The following is a 27,070-nucleotide window of genomic DNA, read 5'->3' on the forward strand; positions in this document are numbered from 1 at the left end:
ATGCTGTCCTGATAACAATGTGCTCTGAATCTTCAGATGGAAACAGCATTTTGATTTACATAATTCTCATTCCTGAAATAGAAGCAGAGCCATAGGATCAACCCAAATAACAGGACGTCCCTGTCACAGGCTCGCATGTTCACCATGTGTTCATGGGAAAGGGATTAAGTCTTTTAAAGTATAAAGAGGAATTTCACTTAATTCAGAGAGCATGTTATTTCTTGGCTGGGCATAGTGGCTCATGCCTATAATCCCAGCATTTTGGGAGGCTAAGGTGGGTGGATCACCTGAGCCCAGGAGTTCGAGACCAGCCTGGCCAACATGGCGAAACCCCGTCTCTACTAAAAAATTCAAAAATTAACCGGGCATGGCAGCGCACACCTGTAGTCCCAGCTACTCGGGAGGCTGAGGTATGAGAATCGCTTGAACCTGGGAGGTGAAGTTTGCAGTGAGTCAAGATCCCACCACCGCACTCCAGCCTGGGCAACAAGAGTGATACTCCGTCTCAAATAAATAAATAGCAGAACCTGGGGTTCCAGTGATACTTGTTCTATCTAATACTGCTTTGTCTTGTAATCACAAAATAATTGGCCAGTGTTAAGATGACAGAGCCCACTGGGTGACCCTGGGGGTGTCTTTACCCCACTTCTCGGCTGATACTCCACAAGTTCTTACTGAGATCTTGCAGCAGCGAGGCAGAGATCCACTGAGACTCAGATGCAAGATGTGCTCCTGGGCCTTTTCCTAAGATCAAGAAAATCACTCAGGGCTGGTCATGGTGGCTGACACCTGTAATCCAACATTTTGGAAGGCTTAGGCAGGAGGATTGCTTGAGCCCAGGAGTTGGAGACCAGCCTGGGCAACAAAGTGAAATCCCATCTCTACAAAAAAAAAATCAAAAAAATTAGCCAGGCATGCGGGCATATGCCTGTGGTCCCAGCTACATGGAAGCCTGAGGCAGGAGGATCGCTTGAGCCCAGGAGGTTGAGGCTGCAGTGAGCTGTGATTGTGCCACTGCACTCCAGCCTGGGTGACAGCGCACGACCCTGGGCCCTGTCTCAAAATAACCAGAAAGAAAGAAAGAAAGAAAGCCACTCCTTTATTAATGACGGGAAGGCTCAGTGATAGAGGGTAGAGATTGGGAACCCTTTTTGTATGGCATGACATCATGGCCACCCCCAGAGGGCTGCTGGCGGCCCTGTGGCCTCCCTCCACGTGATCTTATTGCTCGCTGGGGTAGCCCATTTGGAAAGAAGAGCTAAGGGTGGTATTTGTCTTCACTACCCCACTCTTTTCATCTACACAACTGTGTGAATATCATCCTGTATGAACATATTTAAGAATAACCCTTGAAAAAGCCAGAGTGCCTTGTCAATTTTTCTTTGTGGTAAACTGGAAAAAGTCATTATTTATTCCCTATGTTAGGGTTATAAATGAAAAGCTTTAGCGTAGCTTTCTTTTATATGTAAACTATTTATTTCTATCACTAACCTCTTTTCAGAAAGCAGTTTTTTTTGTTTGTTTGTTTTTGAAATGGAGTTTTTCTCTTGTTGCCCAGGCTAGAGTGCTATGGCACAATCTCGGCTCGCCACAACCTCCACCTCCCGGGTTCAAGCAATTCTCCTGCCTCAGCCCCCCAAGTAGCTGGGATTACAGCCATGCGCCACCACGCCCTGCTAATTTTGTATTTTTAGTAGAGACGGGGTTTCTCCATGTTGCTCAGGCTGGTCTTGAACTCCCAACCTCAGGTGATCCGCCCGCCTCGGCCTCCCAAAGTGCTGGGATTATAGGCGTGAGCCACTGCACCTGGCCCAGAAAGCAGTTTTTAATATATCTTAAGAGGGTATGTTATTTTCTTAATGTTTTGAATCAAACTATCATCCACTGCAAATTTAATTGATTTTGCTTTCTTTAATATCCAGTTGGAAGTCCATTATTGACCATCTTTTGACTCATGAGAAAACAATGTTTAAGGATTTAATGAGTAAGTTCTGTTACTTTTGCATAACTCACACTTGATAGGATCAATGCCAATATAACCAGCTTTTATCATGTATTTCCAAACCCTACTCACACTTTCATGGTGCTGTCTACACCACAAAGACTGTAATGTGATGTTCATAATATGGCAGGACTAAATCAATGAGTCTTTTCCAGTTGCAATTTATTGACAAGAATGCCATGACAACCTTTTTCATAGTTTTATAGTGGAGAAATACTGCTGAAAGCATCCAGCTTCACATCTTGACATTTGTGCTGAAAGTAATAAGTTTCTATAATTTACTAGGAGGAATTTTCTACACCTCAGATCCCTTCTCATGCACTATCATTAAGTATCATTAAAGAAATAAGTATTGGGCTGGGCGCGGTGGCTTACGCCTGTAATCCCAGCACTTTGGGAGGCCAAGGTGGGTGGATCACAAGTTCAGGAGATCGAGACCATCCTGGCTAACACGGTGAAACCCTGTCTCTACTAAAAATACAAAAAATAGCCAGGCATAGTGGCGGGCGCCTGTAGTCCCAGCTACTCGGGAGGCTGAGGCAGGAGAATGGCATGAATCCGGGAGGCAGAGATTGCAGTGAGCCGAAATCGTGCCACTGCACTCCAGCCTGGGCGACAGAGCGAAACTCCGTCTCAAAAATATAAAAAAATAAGTATTGGCTGGGCACAGTGGCCCACGCCTGTAATCCCAGCACTTTGAGTGACTGAGATGGGTGGATCATTTGAGCCCAAGGGTTCAAGACCAGCCTGGGCAACATAGCGAAATCCCATCTCTACAAAAAATTAACTGGGCATGGTGGCACGCAGCTGTAGTCCCAGCTACTTGGGAGACTGAGGCAGGAGAATCACTTGAACCCAGAAGGTTGAGGCTGCAGTGAGCTGTGATCCTACCACTGCACTCCAGCCTGGGTGATAGAATGAGATCCTGTCTCAAATAAGAAATAAAAAGAGAAATAACTATTTTTTTAAATATACATGGGAACAGTAATCTCATGTCCTTACTTAATAAAGATCATGATTTTTCACCAGGGAATATAGAATTACACTAGTATGAATTTCCCATCACTTACCTCCAATTGTGGTTTTCTCACTAAGTAAAGCATATTTGCTGTATTTATTCTAGACATGCAGAGCAGTTCTTTGAAACTATTCTCAAGTTTTGAACAGAAAGCCATGCTGTTAAAGCGCCAGGCTTTTGCTGTCTTCAGTGGAGAACTTGATCAATACCACCTTTACCTTCCACTGATACAAGGTAAGACAGCTGTCTTTGTCTGTTTTTTGCTGCTATAACAGAATACCTGAGACTGGGGAATTTATAAAAACAGAAATTTATTGCCTCACAGTTCTGGAGGCTGAAAAGTCCTATATCCAGGGCTGGCATCTGGCAAGGGCCTTCTTGCTGCGACATCCTATGGCAGAAGGTGGAAAGGCAAAAGAGCAAGAGGGGGCTGAACCTGCCCTTTTATTACAGTACCAATCCCATCCATGATGTGGCCTAATCACTTCTTAAAGGCCCTACTTCCCAATAACGTTACATTTACAATAAAATTTGAGCATGCATTTTGGACAGGACAAACATTCAAACCACAGCAACAGCTGACCTGCCTTCACTGCCCCCACACACAGATAGACCCATGAGGGGCTGAAATGATTAAGTACTAGAGGAGTCTACTGCGTGCTTTGACATGATTTTCACATGTTAAAACAAGTATTCTGCGGAGTTATAGAACTTCAGAAGTATATTGGTAAATCTGAAACTTTATTTTAAAATCAATTAAAGGCCAGGTACAGTGGCTCATGCCTGTAATCCCAGCACTTTGGGAGGCCCAGGTAGGTGGATGACTGGAGGTCAGGAGTTCGAGACCAACCTGACCAACGTGGTGTAACCCCATCTCTACTAAAAATACAAAATTAGCTAGGTGTGGTGGTGCACACCTGTAATCCCAGCTACTTGGGAGGCTGAGGCAGGAGAATCACTTGAACCCAGGAGGCAAAGGTTGCAGTGAGCCAAGATCACGCCACTATACTCCAGCCTGGACAACAAGAGCAAAACTCTGTCTCTAAATAAATACATAATAAAATCAATTACAGTGTTATTAATTTGTATTAGTTTTTAAAAGTCTGACCACAGTATAGGAATAATACTTCCTCAGCACTGTCTCTTGCTAGAGTCCTGCAGTCAAGATACTCGGTGTTTACAGTACTCCCTTAATCAGCACCTTCAGCTGAGGCCAGGGAAGGGGCAAGATTTTGGAGAAGGATCTAATTTTTCCTTAACAATTTTTTTTTCTTCATCCCCGCTATATTCTTTGACTGCATCAAAAATAATTATTGCTGGCTGGGCGTGGTGGCTCACGCCTGTAATCCCAGCACTTTCAGAGGCCAAGATGGGTGGATCACTTGAGGTCAGGAGTTTGACATCAGCCTGCCCAATGTGGTGAAACCCCGTCTCTGCTAAAAATACAAAAATTAGCCTGGTGTGGTGACTCACGCTTGTAATCCCAGCTACTGGGGAGGCTGAAGCAGGAGAATCGCTTGAACCCGGTAGGCAGAGGTTGCGCTGAGCCAAGATTGCGCCACTGCACTCCAGCCTGGGCAACAGAGAGAGACTCCATTGCAAAAAATAAATAAATGTTATTATTATTGCTGATGTCATACTTGATTGTCAGCGTTTTTAGTTTTTTGTTTTTTGTTTTTCCTTCTCATAAAATGTTCAGGTGGCAAAGTTGACATTCTGTTTTGTTTCTGTTTTCGTTTTGAGCCAGGGTCTCCCTCTGTCACCCAGGCTGGAGTGCAGTGGCGCAGTCTCGCCTCATTGCAACCGCTGCCTGCTAGGTTCAAGTGTTTCTCCTGCCTCAGCCGCCCAAGTAGCTGGGATTACAGGTACCCACCACCATGGCTGGCTAATTTTTGTATTTTTTTTTAGTAGAGATGGGGTTTCACCATGTTGGCCAGGCTGGTCTTGAACTCCTGACCTCAGGTGATCTGCCTGCCTTGGCCTCCCAAAGTGCTGGGATTACAGGCATGAGCCACCGCGCCCAGCTGGAAAGATCTTGTTTTAGTTCAAAGCATTAACAGCGTTCTCTCTTATTAGTCATGAAAACTTACATCTGCAATAATAAACACTTTAACTGACATAATTTCAACATGTAGTGCACATAAGATTTTTACCTGGTAATATCTTGAACACTTAAGAAACATGAAAGAAATCTTTCAAATATTAACAAGTCCAGTTGGCGTGTCTTGCCTGAATAACTGTGATAGGAGGATGATTTAATCAGATGGTAACCCGGAGCGCCAGTAAAGGTAATGGCAGCCCTCCAAAGACTGTGGCTGAATACAAGGTCGGAGCTGAACTTTGTTGCCTCTGTACAAAATCTGGAGAGAAAAAGAACAACAGGAATCACCTTTCCTTTAGTTCACGTGCAGTATCGGGGAGGATTGTTTATGAACCCAACCACTAGACAGTGGTCCTAAGGGAAGCAGTAAGTCTACTTTCTCAGTGGAGGAAAATGAAAAGGAGAGCATATTGGGCAATGTACCTGGTAACCCTTTCAGTGCCTTTTCAGTCTAAGAGCAGACAGCAGACACCTGTTCCTTTTTTTTTTTTTGAGACAGAGTCTTGCTCTGTCACCCAGGCTGGAGTACAGTGGCACGATCTCGGCTCGCTGCAACCTCCACCTCCCGGGTTCAAGCAATTCTCCTGCCTCAGCCTCCAAAGTAGCTGGGATTACAGGTGCCTGCCACCACGCCCAGCTAATTTTTTTGTACTTTTAGTAGAGATGGGGTTTCACCATGTTGACCAGGCTGATTTCAAACTCCTGACCTCAAGTGATCCGCCTGCCTTGGCCTCCCAAAGTGCTGAGATTACAGGCAAGAGCCACCGCGGCCAACCACCTGTTCCTTCTTTTTTTTTTTTTTTGAGACGGAGTCTCGCTCTGTCGCCCAGGCTGGAGTGCAGTGGCGCAATCTCCGCTCACTGCAATCTCTGCCTCCTGGGTTCAAGCAATTCTCCTGCCTCATCCTCCTGAGTAGCTAAGATTACAGGCACACACCACCACTCCCAGCTAATTTTTGTATTTTTAGTAGAGACAGGGTTTCACCATGTTGGTCAGGCTAGTCTCAAACTCCTGACCTCGTGATCCACCTGCCTTGGCCTCCCAAAATGCTGGGATTACAGGCGTGAGCCACCGCATCCAGCCCTGTTCCTTCTTTCTACCCCATCTCACACTCCTCTCAAATTTGGGAGGAGGCCCAGATAGCTAAAGAGACAGCATTAGGTGTATAAAAGCTAGAACCAAAAAAACAAAAAGATAGACAACATTCTGAAACAGGGGTGTGGAGAATTTGACCATGGTAGAGTTTAAACACCCAGCAATTCTGAGAAATTATTTCTCTGAGAAGGAGCAAGCACAGGCAATATAATAGAATATATATATCTATATAACATGTTTTACATAATATATTAATATGTTATATAATTATATGACATTGTAAAGTAATTATTATACTTGTATTATATTGACATGATTGTAATAACTAATAGGTAATGATTGTATAAATAGTAATATTAAATATTATACTATATAACATAATATACTTGTTTATATTATATATTCAAATATGTAATAAAGGCAGCAGAATGCTAACTTAAAATGGAGGTAGGTTTTGGGCTCTTGGGAAAAGAGAAATTTTTTTTTTTTTGGTGGGGAGGGGAACAGAGTCTCACTCTGTTGCCCAGGCTGGAGTGCAGTGGCACAATCTTGGCTCAATGCAACCTTCGCCTCCTAGGTTCAAGTGATTCTCCTGCCTCAGCTTCTCAAGTAGCTGGGATTACAGGCACCCACCACCATGCCTGGCTTATTTTTGTATTTTTAGTAGAGATAGGGTTTCACCATGTTGGCCAGGCTGGTCTCGAACTCCTGACCTCAAGTGATCCACCCGCCTCAGCCTCCCAAAGTGCTGGGATTACGGGCGTGAGCCACCGTGTCCGGCCGGGAAAGAAGAATTTCTAAATAAATATGCTTCATTTTGGATAGCTCAAGTGCTATATTTCTAAAAATACTACGTGTTTTTAAAAAATAAGCCTTTTGCCCTGTTCTCATTTTTGATGAACTGACAGTTTACAAAGCACTTTCCTACATGTTGTCGTTGTCCCCAGGATGTCCATGGATAGGCCCAGCCCCGCTGAGTCCTGGGTTGATGGCACTCAGAGTGTCCTCTGCCAGAGCTGGGGCATACTGAATTTGCCTGGAGATGCCCTGTGGAGGGATGATGCCCACATCTGCCTCAGAGAGGTAGATGCATCCAGAAGCTCCAAAGACGTGTCCCATAGTAAATAGTTTGGGCCCAATTAAAAGAGGCAGGAGGCTGGGCACAGTGGCCTGTTATCCCAGCACCTTGGGAGGCTGAGGTGGGCAAGTCACTTGAGGTCAGGAGTTCAAGACCAGCCTGGCCAACATGGTAAAACCCCACCTCTACTAAAAATACAAAAAATTAGCCGAGTATGGTGGCAGGCGCCTGTAATCCCAGCTACTCAGGAGGCTGAGGCAGGAGAATTGCTTGAACCCTGGAGGTGGAGGTTGCAATGAGCCGAGATCGTGCCACTGCACTCCAGCCTGGGTGACAGAGTAAGTGAGACTCCATCTCAAAAAAAAAAAAAAAAAAAGAGAGAGACACAGGAGTGGAGAATTTCTAACACTTCTTTCCTGGGATACTGTTTGGGGTCCTTTTCCTCGGACACTGTTTCACCATCAAGTAACAGAGAAGGAGATGGGTGCACGGGTGAGGAGCTGAGCAGCTCTGTACGTCTCGGCTCAGAGTGACATCAGTCTTACATCTTTGGGGGCTGGGAAGGTGTAGGTGAAAGGGTACGAAGGTGCAATTATGTAGGATGAGTAAGTCTAGAGAAGGCATGTACAACATGAGGACTGTCGTTAATAACGCTGCATATATACTGGGAATTTGCCAAGAGAGTAGATTTTAGGTGTTCTTACCACAAAAAAGAAAGGTCAAAGCCAGACACAGTGGCTCACGCCTGTAATCCCAGCACTTTGAGAAGCCAAGGAGGGTAGATCACCTGAGGTCAGGAGTTCAAGACCAGCGTGGCCAACATGGTGAAACCCCATCTCTACTATAAATACCAAAAATTAGCTGGGTGTGGTGGCGGGCACCTATAATCCCAGCTACTTGGGAGGCTGAGGCATGAGAATCGTTTGAACCCAGGAGGCAGAGGCTGTAGTGAGCCGAGATCACACCACTGAACTCCAGCCTGAGTGACAGAGCAAGACTCCATCTCAAACACACACACACACACACACACACACACACACACACACACACACACACACACACACTGACTGAGCATGGCAGCTCACGCCTGTAATTCCAGCACTTTGGGAGTCCGAGGCAGGTGGATCATCTGAGGGCAGGAGTTCAAGACCAGCGTGGCCAACATGGCAAAACCCTGTCTCTACTAAAAATACAAAAAATTAGCCAGGCGGGTGGCAGACACCTGTAATCCCAACTACTCTTGAGGCTGAGGCAGGAGAATTGCTTGAACCCGGGAGGCGGAGGTTGCAGTGAGCAGAGACTGCTCCGCTGCCCTCTAGCCTGGGCAACAGAGTGAGACTCCGTCTCAAAAAAAAAAAAAATTTATTACTAATATACTAATGTACTACAGCAGATCTTAGCTAGCATGATTACCATTCAGCTGTTTGCTGTAGCAATTTGTTACATTCCTAGGAAACCTTAAGCTATGAGAGGAAAAAAAAGTCTCATTCTACAAACAAGACGTTTCAGGGGAGAAGCAGGGAAGAGTGTTAGGGGCTAGAGAGTGTTATTTGAAACACTTTTCCCTCCATAGGAATTAAAGTTTTTGTCATGGCCATCAAGTTTAAACCTCACTCAATAAATCTGTTATATTTACTTGCTCCGCTTCCCACCCACCACCCCCAAAATATGGTGTTGTCTGCCAGCCAGTCCATATGATTGTGTAAGTCCATCCCTCACCATGGGCTGCTTGGTTTCTGCGTCTCCTCATTCATATTCTTAAAAGAACATTTAAGTGGCTGTTGGTCATCCAGTGGATTTCTGGTGACAGATGTTCATGTCTTTCTACTCAGCTGTGGCAGGGGGACAGACTGTGGGAATCATTTCCTTAGGTTCGGCAAGAGCCATGAACTGCTATATTTCACAAAGAAGAGGGCTGGGGTAGACTAGTTGCACAAAAGCATCTCCTAGCATTCTTTTTTTTTTTTTTTTTTTTGAGATGGAATCTCACTCTGTCACCCAGGCTGGAGTGCAGTGGTGTGATGTCGGCCCACTGCAACCTCTACCTCCCAGGTTCAAACGATTCTCCTGCTTCAGCCTCCCAAGTAGCTGGGACTACAGGGCCCACCACCACGCCCGACTAATTTTTGTATTTTTAGTAGAGATGGGGTTTTACCATATTGGCCAGGCTGGCCTTGAACTCCTTATCTTGTTATCCACCCACCTCGGCCTCCCAAAGTGCTGGGATTATAGGTGCGAGCCACCGAGCCTGGCCTGTAACACTCATTCCTTACACTGGGTTGTTACCAGAATGTCAGAACAGTCATAATTTTATTTATCTTTGTCTGATAAGAGACGCCAAACTGCATATTTGTGTGACATCTTTACAATCTTCTTTCCTTAGAACGCCTGACAGACAATCTCAGAGTTGGACAGACATCCATAGTTGCTGCTCAGATGTTTCTTTTTTTCAGAGTTTTGCTGCTAAGAATATCTCCTCAACATTTGACTTCATTGTGGCCAATAATGGTCTCTGAATTGGTGAGTACAAGTATTGTAAGTTTGAAAGCAAGGTTGGAGCTTTTTAAAATGCTTTTTCAGTAACGTAACGTACTATTTCATATGTATCCCATTTTATCTAAAAGTTATTTTTAATCAGGTTGGTAGCACATGGTTAGCTCTTTGTTAAATAGAGAATATTTTATCCTATGATCATAGTTGATCTCTCACCCTGTCAGTTATTCCAACTAACTTGTACCGTTTGATAATATTTACTAGTTTTTTATATACATATAAATTTGGGCTGGGCGTGGTAGCTTATGCCTGTAATCCCAGCACTTTGGGAGGCTAAGGTGGATGGATCACTTGAGCCCAGGAGTTCGAGACTAGCCTGGGCAACATAGTGAAACTCCTTGTCTACAAAAAAATACAAAAATTAATTCGGCATGGCGGGAAGTTGCATCTGCAGAAGGTTGAGGCTGCAGTGAGCCATGATTGTACCATTGCGCTCCAGACTGGGTGACAGAGTAGGACCCCATCTTATTCATTCATTCATAAATTAATTGATTTTTAAAAATAAGTAAAAAAAAATATTTGGGTAGATTTAATCTCTCTCAGATAGTAACTTGAATGCATTTTTTTTTCAGATTCAGACATTCACACAGCTTGAAGAAGATCTAAAAGACGAAGATGAGTCATTGAGGTAAGCAGTACAAGATCTGCACAAGAGGAAAAGATGGTCACGATTAAAGCACATCACTTTAGATGTACTGTTATCTAATGTTAAATGCTGTTTTCTTGAAGTACTTGTGAAAGGACCAGCTATTCCAAAAATTTCTTAAAAAGAGAATTCTTCTGAGGGACAGATCATAGTTAAATGGACTATAGCAGATCTGAATGAATTTATAACAAGCGTTTCTTTGCAAATTTATAGAAGCAGCAACAAAGTGAACAGAATGAAAGTTTCAGTCCCGGATGCAAACGGACCCTCAGTGGGGGAGATACCCCAGAGTGAACTCATCTTGTATTTATCAGCTTGCAAATTCTTGGACACAGCGCTTTCTTTTCCACCTGACAAGATGCCATTATTTCAAATGTAAGTCAGATAGGATTGTGTGTCCTTTTTGAAGTAAGAGATTTTGTTTTTTTCCTTTTAAGCACTTTCACTTGTTTTTCATGTACAGTTTATGGGAAACCACCATCTGGGTTTCTAGTGACAGCTGAGCCAGCTCGGAATACCAAGTTTCAGATTACTTGCAACATCTGTGGCTCTGCGTATTTGGCTCACAGGAGTGTTTATGAATGTGTTTCTATGGTGTGTGTGTGTGTGTGTGTGCGCGTGTGTGTGTGTGGTTTTTGCTACTGAATGCTTGTAAAACAGGGCTTACCCACTGGTGCTCCTCACTGCCTTTGTGTAGACCTTTTTGTCTGTGTTTAGTTAGATACAAATGCCTTTATTTGGAGCCTGCCATCTCCGATTCACTTTGCCCCGTAGGCTTCTGTTTCCTGCCGGCTTAGCACAGCTGCTCATTTGTTTAATTTCATGACCAGCCCCAGAGGCTATTTCTCTCTCTCCTACCCCCACAAAGAGAGTAATCATGTAGAAATGTTTGTGGTTAAAGAGCGGGTTCTCTTAAATGCACATTGCTAAGTGAAAGAAGCCAGTCTGAAAAGGCTACACACTGTATGATTCCAACCATGTGACGTTCTGGAAAAGGCAAACCGTGGAGGCAGTAAAAACATCAGTGGTCGCCAGGGGTTGGGGAGAGGGAGGCAGGGATGAATGGGTGAAGCAGGGATGAATGGGGGAAGCACAGAGGATTTTTAGGGCAGTGAAATTATTGCATACGGAGCTATAATGGTAGATCATGTCATTGTCCATTTCTCCAAATCCATACAATGTATACCACCAAGAGTGAACCCTGATGTAAACTCTGGACTTGGGAGGATAACAGTGAGTCAGTAGTAGAGGCTCTTCAGTTTTAACAAATGTACCACTCTGGTGCAGGATGTCGATAATATGGCAGGCTTGTATGTGTGTAGGATGGGATATATGGGAACTACTTTCTGCTCCATTTTGCTGTGAACCTAAAGCTGTTCTGCAAAAGAAAGTCTTTTAGTTTTTAAAAAGCGGGTTTGGGCCAGACATGGTGTCTTATACCTGTAATACCAGCACTTTAGGAGGCTGAGGTGGGTGGATCACCTGAGGTTGGGAGTTCGACACCAGCCTGGCCAATATGGTGAAACCCCGTCTCTACTAAAAACACAAAAATTAGGCCAGGTGCCGTGGCTCATGCCTGTAATCCCAGCACTTTGGGAGGCCAAGGTGGGTGGATCACTTGAGGCCAGGAGTTCAAGACTAGCCTGGCCAACATGGTGAAACCCTGTCTCTACTAAAAATACAAAAATTAGGCCGGGCGCGATGGCTCACACCTGTAATCCCAGCACTTTGGGAGGCCAAGGTGGGTGGATCACCTGAGGTCGGGATCAGCCTGACCAACATGGAGAAACCCTATCTCTACTAAAAATACAAAATTAGCTGGGCATGGTGGCATATGCCTGTAATCCCAGCTACTTGGGAGGCTGAGGCAGGAGAATCGCTTGAACTTGGGAGGCAGAGGTTGCAGTGAGCCGAGATCATGCCATCTGCCATTGCACTCCAGCCTGGGCAACAAAAGCGAGACACCATCTCAAAAAAAAAAAAAAAACAAAAAACAAAAATTAGCCAGATGTGGTGGTGGGCGCCTGTAATCCCAGCTACTCTGGAAGCGAAGGAAGGAGAATCACTTGAACCCGAGAGGCAGAGGCTGCAGTGAGCTGACATCGCACCACTGCACTCCAGCCTAGGCAACAGAGCCAGACTCCCCCTCAAAACAAAGCAAAACAAAACAAAACAAAAGAGGCCAGGCACAGTGGCTCACGCCTGTAATCCCAGCACTTTGGGAGGCCGAGGCAGGCAGATCATGAGGTCAGGAGTTCAAGACCAGCCAGGCCAACATGGTGAAACCCTGTCTTTACTAAAAATGCAAAAATTAGCTGCCCATAGTGGTGGGCGCCTGTAATCCCAGCTACTCAAGAGACTGAGGCAGGAGAATCGCTTGAAACCGAAGGTGGAGGTTGCAGTGAACCGAGATCGCACCACTGCACTCCAGCCTGGGTGAAAGAGCGAAACTATCTCAAACCAAAAAAAAGTGGAGGCCAGGCGCAGTGGCTCATGCCTCTAATCCCAGCACTTTAGGAGGCTGAGGCAGGTGGATCACGAGGTCAGGAGTTCAAGACCAGCCTGGCCAAGATGGTGAAACCCCGTCTCTACTAAAAATACAAAAAAATTAGTCAGGCATGGTGGCAGGTGCCTGTAATCCAGCTACTCGGGAGGCTGAGGCAGAGAATTGCTTGAACCTGGGAGGTGGAGGTTGCAGTGAGCCAAGATTGCACCACTGCACTCCAGCCTGGGCGACAGAACGAGACTCTGTCTCAAAAAAAAAAAAAAAAAAAAAAGCAAAAAAGTGGGTTCCGATATATGCGACTGTGCATAGCAACATTATTTGTAATAGGCAAAAAGTGGAGACAACCCAAATGGCCATCAGCTGATGAACAGATAGATAATGTGACATATCCATGCAGTGGAATACGGTTCAGCAATGAAAAGAATTGAAGAACTGAGACACGCTGGAACCTGGATGAACCTGGAAAATATGATTCTAAGTGAAAGCTCGAAACAAGGGAACACATAGTGTATGATTCTGCTTCTATGGAATGTCCACGATGAGACAGAGTGTGGATTAGTGGGTGCCTAGGTCTCAAGGGTATAATAGGGGGTTGGGGTGGTGATGGCTGAGCAGGGCAGGATTTCTTTTTGGGGTAATGAAATACTTTAAAATTGATTGTGATAATAGACGTGCAACTCTATGAATATAATAAAAGGCATTGAGTTGTTCATATTAAATAGATACAGTATGGGAATTATATCTTAATAAAACTAATTTTAATGATATCGAAGGGCTCTTACTAGCAGACCTGACCTTCCGTTTGTTCCCTGCAGTTATAGGTGGGCATTTATTCCGGAAGTGGACACAGAGGGCCCTGCCTTCCTGTCGGATGTAGAGGAGAATCACCAAGAATGCAAACCCCACACTGTCAGGATTCTAGAACTTCTAAAATTAAAGTTTGGGGTAAGTGCTTTTCTTTTCTTTGTGTGTGTGTGTGTGTGTGTGTGTGTGTGTGTGTGTGTGTGTGTGAGATGGAGTTTCACTTGGCCACCCAGGTTAGAGTGCAGTGGTGCAGTCTTGGCTTACTGCAGCCTCTACCTCCCAGGCTCAAGTGATTCTCCTGCCTCAGCTTCCTGAGTAGCTGGGATTACAGGAATGTGCCACCATGCCTGGCTAATTTTGTTTTGTTTTGTTTTGTTTTTGAGATGAAGTCTCACTCTGTTGCCCAGACTGGAGTGCAATGGCGGGATCTCAGCTCACTGCAACCTCCACCTCCCACCCAGGTTCAAGCAATTCTCGCACCTCAGCTTCCCAAGTAGTTGGAACTACAGGCACCTGCCACCACGCTTGGGGCTAATTTTTGTATTTTTAGTAGAGACAGGTTTTCCCCATATTGGTCAGGCTGGTCTCGAACTCCTGACCTCAGGTGATCCGCCTGCCTCAGCCTCCCAAAGTGCTGGGATTACAGGCGAGAGCCAATGTGCCCAGCCTGCTTTTCTTTTTAAAAGTTATATTCATGAGGCTGGTAATCCCAGCATTTTGGGAGGCCGAGGCGGGCAGATCGCCTGAGGTCAGGAGTTCAAGACCAACCTGGCGAACATGGTGAAACTCCATCTCTACAAAAATACAAAAATTAGCTGGGCATGGTGATGGGTACCTATAATCCCAGCTACTCAGGAAGCTGAGGCAGGAGAATCACTTGAACCCGGGAGACAGGTTGCAGTGAACCGAGATCACACAGCTGCACTCCAGTCTGGGCGACAGAGCAAGACTCTGTCTCAAAAAAAAGGACCTTATTTCTTAGGTTTTGCCGCATGCATGTGCTTCCCGGCCATCTCGAGCCCTCAGTAAAACTGTATCATTGTTATGGGTTTGTTTTTTCTGCAGGAAATCAGTAGCTCTGATGAGATCACCATGAAGAGTGAATTCCCGCTTCTGCGCCAACATTCTGTTTCCAGCATCAGGCAGTTGATGCCATTCTTCATGACTCTAAACGGTGCATTTAAGACCCAGAGACAGCTGCCTGCTGATACCGCAGGAGCTCCATTCTTGGACTTTCCTGTCACAGATAGCCCAAGGGTCTTAAAACAACTGGAAGAATGCATTGAATATGATTTTCTGGAACATCCAGAATGTTAACCATGCGAGAGAGAATATGTTTAATCCATGTATTGGTACTTTACTGAAAACCAGGTTATATTCTAAAGAAGAAAGAAGGCAGGATAGCGCTTTTAAACAAGCCTATTTCCATTTTGAAAGTAGATTTCAGGCTAGGTACGGTGGCTCACACCTGTAATTTCAGCACTTTGGGAGGCCAAGGCAGGCAGATTACTTGAGGTCGAGTTCGAGACCAGCCTGACCAACATGGTGAGACCCTATCTCTACTAAAAATACAAAAATTAGCCGGGTGTGGTGGCGGCGCCTGTAATCCCAGCTACTTGGGAGGCTAAGGCATGAGAATTGCTTGAACCCAGGAGGTGGAGGCTGCAGTGAGCTGAGATCACGACACTGCACTCCAGCTGTGTGACAGAATGAGACCATCTCAAAAAAAAAAAAAGAAAGAAAAAAAGTAGATTTCAGATAATTTGCTGTTCAGCAACAGGACACACCTCCCTAAATGCCTTGTAATATATTTGAATCTGATTCTGCATTTCTTCCTCAATTTATGTAATGAAAATAAAATTAATATATCATCTAACAGTAGCACAAAATTTGTAATATGAAGTAAAGTATGAAGATAATGAAGAAGTTGTTTTCTTTGTTGAAGCAGTTATATGGGTCTTTCTCAGTATATTTCTCTAAAAGTTTAAACTTATTAAAAGAATGTTATTTTTAACCTTTCACACAAATGTCCTTTAAAGTGCTTATTTTGGTACTCCATTTTAAAACTAAAATTTGTTTTCTGAGGACAATAATTGCCCCTTACCCATTCAGCAGAGGTAAGGTAACCTCAGTGTATTCAAAGATAACCTCAACGTATTCAACCCTCCCACTTTAAAAATTACATGTTTGCCGGGCGCGTTGGCTCATGCCTGTAATCCCAGCACTTTGGGAGGCCAAGGTGGGCAGATCACCTGAGGTCAGGAGTTCAAGACCAGCCTGACCAACATGGAGAAACCCCATCTCTACTAAAAATACAAAATTAGCTGGGCATGGTGGTGCATGCCTGTAATCCCAGCTACTCGGGAGGCTGAGGCCGGAGAATCTCTTGAACCGGGGACGCGGAGGTTGCTGTGAGCCAAGATCGCACCATTGCACTCCAGCCTGGGCAACAAGAGTGAAACTCCGTCTAAAAAAAAAAAAAAAAAAAAAAAAAAAAAAAAAAAAAATTACGTTTGCACAGTTTAACAACATAAGTACAGGGTTTTAAATTTCTGACAGCACGTTCTTTTCTTTTTTTTCTTTTTTCCCCCTAAACGTTTAAAATATATTTCTAAACAGAATGGGCCGACTCAGCCACAGTAACTATTGATCTCCATAGCAGAGCCACCCACAAAGACAGAACTGATTTTTTTCCCATAATCAGGGGTGAAAAATATACAACTTGTTTCTGAACCAAAACCACAATTTCTGCAGTTTAAAATGTTTCACTGCTAATATGGCCCTGGGAGAAATTATGTAGTTTCTTTTCTTCTTTAAAAAAAAAAATTAAAAAAATTTCCTAAGACACTAAATGTTCAATCTGGAATGTAGATTCTGATCACAAAGCAGCTCAGTTAACCTAAAAATTAAAAAATTCCCATCACCTGTCTCAGTAGGGCCTGAGAGTAGTGTGGGGAACCCCAGCTTTGGTATGGAGAGTCACGGCACCTTGAACCAGACAGAGACCGTGAGTAGCTATAGCTGGTGCTTCTCTCAGGATAAACTCTGATGTAGGAAGTTTCACCCTCATGAGAGTGGAATTTGGTGTCATCCAGTTGACACACGGCATATTCTATGTCTTCTTTTCTGAGACACCCAACCATCCCCACTCCATCCTTCTGCACATCCACGTAACAGGCATCCCTAGCTTCTCGCATGTGATCCTTCAGGTCGTGCCAGCTGCCTGATGGAAGAAGTCCATTTCTTCCATAAATAGCATCCTCTGCATCTCGAGGGTCCTCGAAGGGCACAAGGCCGTACCGGCTCTTGAGCTCGATCTCGCGGATGCGGCTGTACTTGTAGAACAGGTCCTCCAGGTCCTTCTCGCGCACGTGGGTCGGAAGGTTCCCCACGTAGATGCACCCGTCACCCTGTCAGCCACGCTGGTCCGCCCAGCCCGACATCGGCACCGTCCGACGCTGCTGGCCAGCCGCGGCCCGCATCCGCCCGTATCGCCGCCGCCGCCGCCTCAGCACGGCTACCCCCGCAGCGTCTGTTTTTTTGTTTTTTTGTTTTTCTAACAGGGTCTCTCTCTGTCGCCCAGGCTGGAGTGCAGTGGCGTGATCTTGGCTCCCTGCAACCTCCGCCTCCCGGGTTCAAGCGATTCACCTGCGTCAGCCTCCCAAGTAGCTGGCATTATAGGTGCCAGCTAACCATGGCCGACTAATTTTTTTTTTTTTTTTTTTTTTTTGAGACAGAGTCTTGCTATGTCACCCAGGCTGGAGTGCAGTGGCCCGATCTCGGCTCCCTGCAACCTCCGCCTCCTGGGTTCAAGCGATTCTCCTGCCTCAGCCTCCTGAGTAGCTGGGATTACAGCTATGTACAGCGATGTCTGCAAAGATAGGGATTTAACAACACTCATATCTTCATGTTCATAAAACAGTCCTACACGCGTGATGTACGTCTAGATCTTTCCTTTTGTCACAGGATATGTAGCACAGTAGTTAAGGATGTAGTCTCCGCAGTGCCTGGGTTTGTCTCAGCTTCCCCACGTACTGGCCTGCACATACTTTGTGTCTCAGTTTCCTCATCTTTAACGTAGGAATATCAATGGTAACTACCTCTTACGGTGGTAGCAACTAACCAGCTCTGCCACTTCTGTGACCTCTAAGCAGTTTTGATCATACACCCAGCAGTAAAAATTAAGTATCTCTCCAGCCCCAATATCTATAAGCTATGTGTTACATTAATTTATTTGGGTTCCAACATGTGTATTTTATAAAACAGAGGATGGGGATTTTAAAAGTATGAGGACTGGGGCCGGGCGTGGTGGCTCATGCATGTATTCCCAGCACTTTGGGAGGCCAAGGCGGGCAGATCACGTGGTCAAGCTATGGAGACCATCCTGGCCAACATGGTGAAACCTCGTCTCCACTAAAAAAACAAGAACTATCTGGGTGTGGTGGCACGTACCTATAGTCCCAGCTACTCAGGAGGCTGAGGCAGGAGAATCACTTGAACCTGGGAGATGGAGGTTGCAGTGAGCAGAGATCACACCACTGCACTCCAGCCTGGGTGAGAGAGTGAGGCTCTGTCTCAAAAAAAAGAAAAAAAAAAAGAGGACAAACAAAATTACCAGTTTGTTCTTTTTAGTTTTTAGAGATAGAGTCTTGCTGTGTTGCCCGGGCTGGAGTGGACTGGCATGATCATAGCTCACTGCAGCCTCAAACTCCTGAGCTCAAAGCAATCCTCCTGCCTCAGCCTCCTGAGTAGCTGGGGCTACAGGTGCACACTACCATGCCCAGCCAACTTTTTGATTGTTTATAGAGGTGGGGTGTATTAGTCCATTTTCGCACTGTGATAAAGAACTACCTGAGCATGGGTAATTTATAAAGAAAAGAGGTTTAATCGACTCACAGTTCTCCATGGCTGGGGAAGCCACAGGAAACTTACAATTATGGCAGAAGGCAAAGGGGAAGCAAGGCACATCTTACATGGCGGCAGGAGACAGAGTGAAGGGGGGAATTGTCACACACTTTAAAACATGTGATCTCGTGAGAACTCACCATCATGAAAACAGCATGGGGAAAACCACCCCTATGATTCAATCACCTCCCACCAGCAACACGTGGGGATTACAATTCTATATGAGATTTGGATGGGGACACAGAGCCAAACTATATCACAGGGGTCTCACTATGTTGTCCAGGTCAGTCTCCTGGGCTCAGGTGATCCTCCTGCCTTGGCATCCCAAATTGCTGAGGTTACAGATGTGAGCCACCACAGATGGCCTGATATTTTTTTCTTAGCCCCCAACAATGAGCTTCTACACCCTCTTTGGAGACAACTGCTATAAATCAGTTTGTCCCAGAAGTAGGCCATATGCGGCCCTAGGACCAAAGGGTCACTACACCGAGGGCAGGCAGTGTTTTGGAAGGGCTGGTGTTTGCCAAGGGTGGCTGTGGCAAACAATGAGAACAGACTGGGAATTTTCACAGAGCAGAGAGTTGAACACATGGAGCTTCAGGGAGTGCCGGTGTGGATGTAGCCCGTGTGTATGTGGGCAAGAAATGAGCCCTACCGCAGCAGCCAGGGTGGTGCTCAGGACTTTACGTGCATGATTTTATTACCACCCCTCAGAAAGTAGGGACCCTTAGCCCATTCTACAAAGCCAGCAGAACTGAGGCTCAAAGCAGCAGGATGAAGAATCGAAACCTAGATCTCTCACCAGCGCTCTACGTTGTCAACCGCAGTGCTGAGAAAGTTAAACAGGAACCAGATAGCTGGGGCTGTCTAGTCATGTGCAGAAGAGACAGTTTCTTAGACTGCCCCACCCAGTTATGACTTCCTGCTAAACCAGCTCCTGCCGGGGCCGCAGCAGAGGAGATGGGAGATCATACACAGAGAGGAGGTTCCCCGCTTACAAGGCGTGATGAAGTGTGTTTTAAAGGAGAGCAAGCCTTACTTTCCAGTATTTGCACACAATGCTCAGTTGAAAATTAGTAGAAGTGCTAGAATCATGGAGATCGTTGATGAAGACTGTAAAGTTTTGAACAACTGTCTTGGGGAGCAGACAGTCTTCTGTGCTATTTGGTCTTAAATGCTCTGAGGTAAAAGAATGCAGCTGTCGGCCAGGCATGGTGGCTCACGCCTGTAATCCTAGCATTTTGGGAGGCTGAGGCAGGAGGATCACAAGGTCAGGAGTTCCAGACCAGCCTGGCCAATATGGCGAAACCCCATCTCAACTAAAATTAGCCAGGCGTGGTGGTGTGTGCCTAAAATCCCAGCTACTCAGGAAGCTGAGGTGGGAGAACTGCTTGAACCTGGGAGGCGGAGGTTGCAGTGAGCCGAGATTGCGCCACTGCACTCCAGCCTGGGCAACAGAGCAAGACTCCATCTCAAAAAAAAAAACAAAAAGTTACAATAGTAAATAGTAAAATTTTATGTGTATTTTACCACAGTGAAAAAATTTAAAAACAAAACACTATGGGCTGAAAGTGGGGGCAGGGGAGACAAGTGTGATTTTTCTGCAGCTGGAGAGAGCCAGGGCTCCCCCTTCTCCGATGAGCAAGCACCTGTCCCATTCTCAGAGGTGTTTAGAAGCAGATGAGAGGTAGCAAATTAAGCAGAAGCTTGCTCTTCAATGTTTTGGCTATAGAAATGGAAGTCACTTGACATTTTACCCTAAACTGATGTTATAATAATGACTTTTGGGAACAGATGGCCCTTTCTTTCTAGCCTCCTTCCTGGCGGTCACTTATCCATCTCTTCTGCCTCCTCCAACCACTCAGCGTTATCATCTCTTGCATTTCATAACATATGCCATTCCATCTGCTTGATATTATTTTATCCTCCTCCTCCACCTGGCAGAGCCCTAGTTAAGTCATTTGTTGGTTTATTTAACAAATATATGGGAGCCAGGCTGAGTTCTGGTTTTGAGGAGCTTCTTGCTCTCTTTCTGTACTTCCTCAGGTACAGGGAGGGACTCTGCCATAGGGTGGCCCTATGATTAACATAGTTGCCCATTGCTGGCTGAGAGGCAGGAGCTGTTTTATGAAACAAACAGGGTCCATATCTTCAGTTCCTAGCGGTGTCTGGCATATATAGGTGCCTCATACATGACTAAACGAACATGAAGGTTGATGTATCTGCCCAAGGTGATGCTAGAAGGAAGAGGGGAAGGTACTAAACCAAATGTTTAATCAATTAATTTGTAGGACTAGACAGGTGGGGGCTCAGAGAACAGTGGGTTTTCTGCCCCAAACTTGGACCTTTCATCATCTTAATAATCATCTCCCCGAGGCAGATGCTATTTCACTGATCACCCACCATTTGCTCATGAGGATGTTCTTCCTGGCGTGCTTTTCTTTTTTTTTCTTTTTTGAGACAGGGTCTTGCTCTGTTGCCCAGGCTGGAGTGCAGTGGCGCGATCTTGGCTCACTGCAACCTCTGTCTCCCGGATTCCAGTGATTCTTGTGCCTCAGCCTCCTGAGTAGCTGGGACTACAGCCATGCACCAGCATGCCTGGCTAAATTTTGTATTTTCAGTAGAGACGGGGTTTCACCATGTTGCCCAGGTTGATCTCAAACTCCTGACTCAAGTGATGTGCCCACCTTGGCCTCTCGAAGTGCTGAGATTACAGGCGTGAGCCACCACGACTGGCTCTTTTTTTTTTTTTTTTTTCTTTTGAGGCAAGGTCTCACTTTGGCTTTGTTGCCCAGGCTGAAGTGCAGTGGTGTGATCATGGCCCCACTGCAGCCTCGACCTCCCAGGTTCAGCCTCCTGTGTAACCGGGACCACAGGTGTGTGCCACCGTGCCCAGCTAATGTTTTTTATTTTTATTTTATTTTATTTTATTTTTGAGATGGAGTCTGGCTCTGTTGCCCAGGTTGGAGTGCAGTGGCTCAATCTTGGCTCACTGCAACCTCTGCCTCCCGGGTTCAACAATTCTCCTGCCTCAGCCCCCAGAGTAGCTGGGGTTACAGGCATCCACCACCACAACCAGCTAATTTTTGTATTTTTAGTAGAGACAAGATTTCACCATATTGGTCAGGCTGGTCTCAAATTCCTGACCTCAGGTGATCTGCCCACCTCGGCCTCCCAAAGTGCTGGGATTACAGGCATGAGCCACTGCACCTGGCCTGCTTTTTATTTTTTGAAGAGACTGGATCTCCCTGTGTCGACCAGGCTGGTCTCAAATTCCTGGGCTCAAGCAAACCCCCCACCTCAGACTCCTAAAGTGCCGGGATTACAGGTGTGAGCCACCACACCCAGCCCCCTGACATGCTTTTTACCTCTTGTCTGCTGGTTCCAGGACTACCCAGCTTCAGTCCAACCCCACTAAAGCATCTCTGTGAAGACCACCCATGCCGTCTTCACTAGGCTTGTCCGTAATTCTCCCTGGACCCTTTGACAACCAGACAGGACTCGGTGCACAGCTGCACTTCTTGCAGCGCTTTGTGTTATATGAATGGTACTGTGTTAACTAAGAAGGACTCAATTGAATATTGTTCCACGTTTCTCCTCCTATTATGTTTTGTTTGTTTCCGTCTTATCCAAGATAACAATCTAAATTTCATGGCCAGATATGGTGGCTCACGCCTGTAATCCCTACACTTTGGGAGAGATCACTTGAGGTCAGGAGTTCGAGACCAGCCTGGCCTATGTTGTGAAACCCTGTCTCTACAAAAAATACAAAAATTAGTCAGATGTGGTGGTGTGTGCCTGTAATCCTAGCTACGTGGGAGGCTGAGGTGGGAAAATTGCTTGAACCCAGCGGGGCAGAGGCTGCAATGAGCCCAGGTCGCACTACTGCACTCCAGCCTGGGTGACAGAGCGAGACTCTGTCTCAAAAAAAAAATAATAAATAAAATAAATAAATTGTGTCAGGAAATAGACAAGTTGTTTAATGTTTTGGGAGGGGTAGTTCTTGTGGCCAGCTGAAGATGATGATTGGCCTAATAGCAATCGATTAGGTTAATACTGTTTGAAATGTTTGTTCTCCGGTGCCATAAAGAAATAGCACTTGAACATAAATTTAATTTACTCAGCAAGGCCATTTTTACTTCCTGCAGAAAGCGTACACTCGCCAGCAGTTTTGCCAAGGAGACAGGGTCATTTATACTGCTGTGTCCGGTTTCCATTGGCTGGAACGGGACCTCACATTCTGTATTTGTCCCGATTGGCTAGCAACTTAGAACTTTTTAAAAGAGGCAAAGGTAGAGGAGAACAAAGGAAGGAGGAAGGCCGGGCACAGTGGCTCACGCCTGTAATCCCTGCACTTTGGGAGGCCGAGGTGGGCATATCACGAAGTCAGGAGATCGAGACCATCCTGGCTAACATGGTGAAACCCCGTCTCTACTAAAAATACAAAAAAAATTAGCCGGGCATGGTGGCAGGCACCTGGAATCCCAGCTACTTGGGAGGCTGAGGCAGGAGAATGATGTGAACCTGGGAGGCGGAGCTTGCAGTGAGCTGAGATTGCGCCACTGCACTCCAGCCTGGGCAACAGTGCGAGAAAAGAAAGGAGGAAGTAACTTGTGGAATGCTGAGAAAGGTAAAAACACCTTCAAATAAGGAAGAGGAACAGGCTATGACCTAATGCTTGCTTGGACCAGTATAAGCATGCCAGGGCAAATATTTAGGCAAAATTGTGGGAGCTAAGAACATAAAATACATTGATTATCATGGCTAGCAGATATTTAAGAATGTTAGCACAGGTCTTTGAATAAATTTTGCTTCTAAGAGAAGTTACTATTTATTCCTAATTAAATGGGGAGGAAAGTCTTTGAAGAGGAACCTCTACTTTACTTTTTACAATATGTACATATGAAGCTAGGCAGGCACCATGACACACCTGTAGTCCCACTTACTCAGGAGGCTGAAACAGGAAGATGATTGAGACCAGGAGTTTGAGACAAACCTTGGCAACGTAGCAAGACCACATCTGTACAAAAAGTCAGAAAATCAACTGGGCGTGGCTGCACAAACCTATAGTCCCAGCTACTCAGGAGGCTGAGGCAGAAAGATAACTTGAGCCCAGGAGTTCAAGGCTGAGGTGACTTATGATTGAGCCACTGCACTCCAGCCTGGGCAACAGAGTAAGACCCCATCTCAAAAAGAAAAAAAAAATCTGCATAATCAATATCACCAGCAAGGTAAAAGATAAATGGCAAACTGAGAAAAATATTTGACTCCTATCACAAAGTGCTTATTTCTCCAATACTTGAAGAATGCCTACCAAAAAAAAAAAAAGAAAAGAAAAATGGGCAATGGATATGAACAGGGAGTTTACCAAAAAATACAATTGGCCTTTACACGTGTAAAATATGCCAAAATTTACAATGTTAGAAAAAAATAAAAATTGTTGTGAGATATTATTCACTGATCATTTGCAGGTATCAATAAGGGAAAACAGGATACCCCATATATTGCAGGTGGGAATATAAATTGGTTCAACCTTTCTGGAGGAAGTTTGGCAACTTCTATCAAAATTACAAATGCATGTACCTTTTGACCCAGAAAATCTACTTCCAGGAATTTATCTGATATATGTGCATATGCGCAAAATGACTTATGTACAAGTTATTCATTAAAGTAGTACTGGCCAGGTGCGGTGGCTTATGCCTGTAATCCCAACATTTTGGGAGGCCGAGGCAGGTGGACAGGAGTTCAAGACCAGCCTGGCCAACATGGTGAAACCCCGTATATACCAAAAGTACAAAAATTAGCCAGACATGGTGGCATGTCCCTGTAATCCCAACTACTCAGGAGGCTGAGGCAGGAGAATCTCTGAACCCAGGGGGTTGGAGGTTGCAGTGAGCTGAGATCGTGCCTCTGTACTCCAACCTGGGCGACACAGTGAGACCCTGTCTCAAAATAAATAAATAAATAAAATATAAAGTAGTACTGACAGTAGCATAGGTTTGGAGACAAACTCTGTGTTCTCCAGTAGGAGACTGGCTAAATAAATTGTGATACATTAATTTAATGGAATATTATAAAGCTGCAAAATACTGTGAGGAAACTCTTTTTTTTTTTTTTTTTCTGAGATGGAGCCTTGCTCTGGAGACTGGAGAGCAGTGGCGCGATCTTGGCTCACTGAAACCTCTGCCTCCCAGGTTCAAGCAATTCTCCTGCCTCAGCCTCCTGAGTAGCTAGGGTTATAGGCATGCACCACCATGCTCGGGTAGTTTTTGTATTTTTAGTAGAGACGGGGTTTCACCATTTTGGCCAGGCTGGTCTTGAACTCCTGACCTCTGGTGATCCACCTGCCTTGGCCCCTCAAAGTGCTGGGATTACAGGTGTGAGCACTGGCCAGAGGAACTTCTTAATAGCCTTGTCTTTTGGCACACATGGGGCACAGTTTGTGCAGTGAATTGGCTGCATGTGGCCGCAGCCCTTTTTGGCAGGACCATTATACCTTTCCTTTGTATCTTTAGTAGAGGCGGGGTTTCACCATTTTGGCCAGGCTAGTCTGAAACTCCTGACCTCAAGTGATCTGCCACCTCAGCCTCCCAAAGTCCTTATCTTTGTCAGCTTGGAGGCGAGGACCCAAGAGAACAAATAGGGATTTTTTTTTGTTTTTTGTTTGTTTGTTGTTTTTGTTTTTATGTTGTTTTGTTTGGGTTTTTTTGTTTGTTTGTTTTTGAGACAGGGTCTTACCCTGTTGCCCAGGCTGGAGTGCAGTGGCAAGATCAAGGCTCACTGGAGCCTCAACCTCTCTGGCTTAATCGATCCTCCCACCTCAACCTCCCAAGTAGCTGGGGCCACAGGCGTGCACCACCATACCTGGCTGATTTTTTATAACTTTTTGTAGAGATGGGGTTTCACTATGTTGCCCAGGCTGCTCTCAAACTCCTGGAATCAAGTGATCCTCCCACCTCAGCCTACCAAAGTGGCAGGATTACAGGCATGAGCCACCACCCCCAGAGTAGTTTTTATAATGTAAAAAAATCCTTTTATACCAACCTCTTATAAGTTTAACCTCTACTTGATTGCCTTCTGCTTCTCTTATATGAGTAAGACTTGGGAATGTAGAATTAATTTCACAGTATGTTACTATTGTGTTAAAAAAAAAGTGGGGAAGTGGGAAGGGCAAGAATTTATATGTGTAGGTATGTATTTGCTTAGACATGGATAGACTATTGTCTATTCCTATTGCTGCTGTAACAGATTACTGCAAATTTAGTGGTTTAAGACTATAGAAGTCCGGGCTCGGTGGCTCACACCTGTAATTCCAACACTTTGGGAGGCTGAGGCAGGCGAATCACAAGGTCAGGAGTTCGAGACTAGCCTGGCCAACATGGTGAAACCCTGTCTCTACTAAAAATACAAAAAATTAGCTGGGCATAGTGGCGGGCACCTGTTATCCCAGCTACTCAGGAGGCAGAGGCAGGAGAATTGCTTGAACCCGGGAGGCAGAGGTTGTAGTGAGCCGAGATCATGCCACTGCACTCCAGCCTGGGTGACAGAGTGATACTCCGTTTCAAAAAAAAAAAAAAAAAAAAGACTACAGAAATGTATTCTCTTCCAGTTCTGGAGACCAGACGTCCAAAATGAGTTTCACTAGGCTGAAACCAAGGTGTCTACAGGGTCTCGATCCCTCTGGAGGCCCTAGGGGCTTTAGGATGCAGTCTCTTGCCTTTCTAGCTTTCAAAGCTGCATTACCTACATTCCTTGCCCCCTTCTCCATTTTGAAAGCTAGAAGCACAGCATCTTCTCGTCTCTCTCTGCTTCAGCAGTCAAATAATCTTCTGTTGGCTCATGCCTATAATCCCAGCATTTTGGGAAGCCAAGGCAGGCAGATCACCTGAGGTCAGGAGTTCGAGACCAGCCTGGCCAACATGGCGAAACCCCGTTTGTACTAAAAATACTAAAAATTAGCTGGGCATGGTGGTTTGAGCTAGTAGTCCCAGCTACTTGGGAGGCTGAGACAGGAGAATCACTTGAACCCGGGAGGCAGAGGTTGCAGTGAGCTGAGATCGTGCCATTACCTTCCAGTCTGGGTGACAGAGCGAGAGTCTGTCTAAAAAAATAATAATAATAAATAAATAAATTAGCTGGGTGTTGTAGCACACATCTGTAATCCCAGCTACTGGGGGTGCTGAGGCAAGAGAATCACCTGGGAGACGGAGGTTGCAGAGAGCCGAGATCACAGCACTACACTCCAGCCTGGGCGACAGAATGGGACTCTGTCTCAAAAAAAAAAAAAAAGAAGATAAATTGGCTCATTTGGTCTTGTGGCCCCCACCCAGGAGCCAACTCTGCATAAGAGGACGGCTTCAAC

General features: G+C 45.4%; 1 protein-coding gene and 1 pseudogene across 3 annotated transcripts in view; one reads left to right on the forward strand and one right to left on the reverse strand.

The window, feature by feature from the left end:
* The window catches only part of DOP1B (DOP1 leucine zipper like protein B), a 136,380-nt gene extending 120,556 nt beyond the window's left edge, over positions 1 to 15,824 (forward strand). For all 3 annotated transcript variants that reach the window (XM_054468840.2, XM_063659904.1, XM_063659903.1), the window contains 7 exons: positions 1,923 to 1,984; positions 3,126 to 3,254; positions 9,678 to 9,814; positions 10,420 to 10,475; positions 10,707 to 10,868; positions 13,815 to 13,944; positions 14,869 to 15,824. In XM_054468840.2, coding sequence (XP_054324815.2) covers positions 1,923 to 1,984; positions 3,126 to 3,254; positions 9,678 to 9,814; positions 10,420 to 10,475; positions 10,707 to 10,868; positions 13,815 to 13,944; positions 14,869 to 15,120 — 928 coding nt within the window. In that variant the 3' untranslated portion in view covers positions 15,121 to 15,824. The remainder of the gene's footprint in view (positions 1 to 1,922; positions 1,985 to 3,125; positions 3,255 to 9,677; positions 9,815 to 10,419; positions 10,476 to 10,706; positions 10,869 to 13,814; positions 13,945 to 14,868) is intronic.
* An 878-nt stretch (positions 15,825 to 16,702) lies between these two features.
* Positions 16,703 to 17,246, reverse strand: LOC129022259 (serine/arginine-rich splicing factor 9-like; annotated as a pseudogene).
* Positions 17,247 to 27,070: the final 9,824 nt, after the last annotated feature.

This window comes from Pongo pygmaeus, chromosome 22, assembly GCF_028885625.2.
Source record: "Pongo pygmaeus isolate AG05252 chromosome 22, NHGRI_mPonPyg2-v2.0_pri, whole genome shotgun sequence".
NCBI classification, from domain to species: Eukaryota; Metazoa; Chordata; class Mammalia; order Primates; family Hominidae; genus Pongo; species Pongo pygmaeus.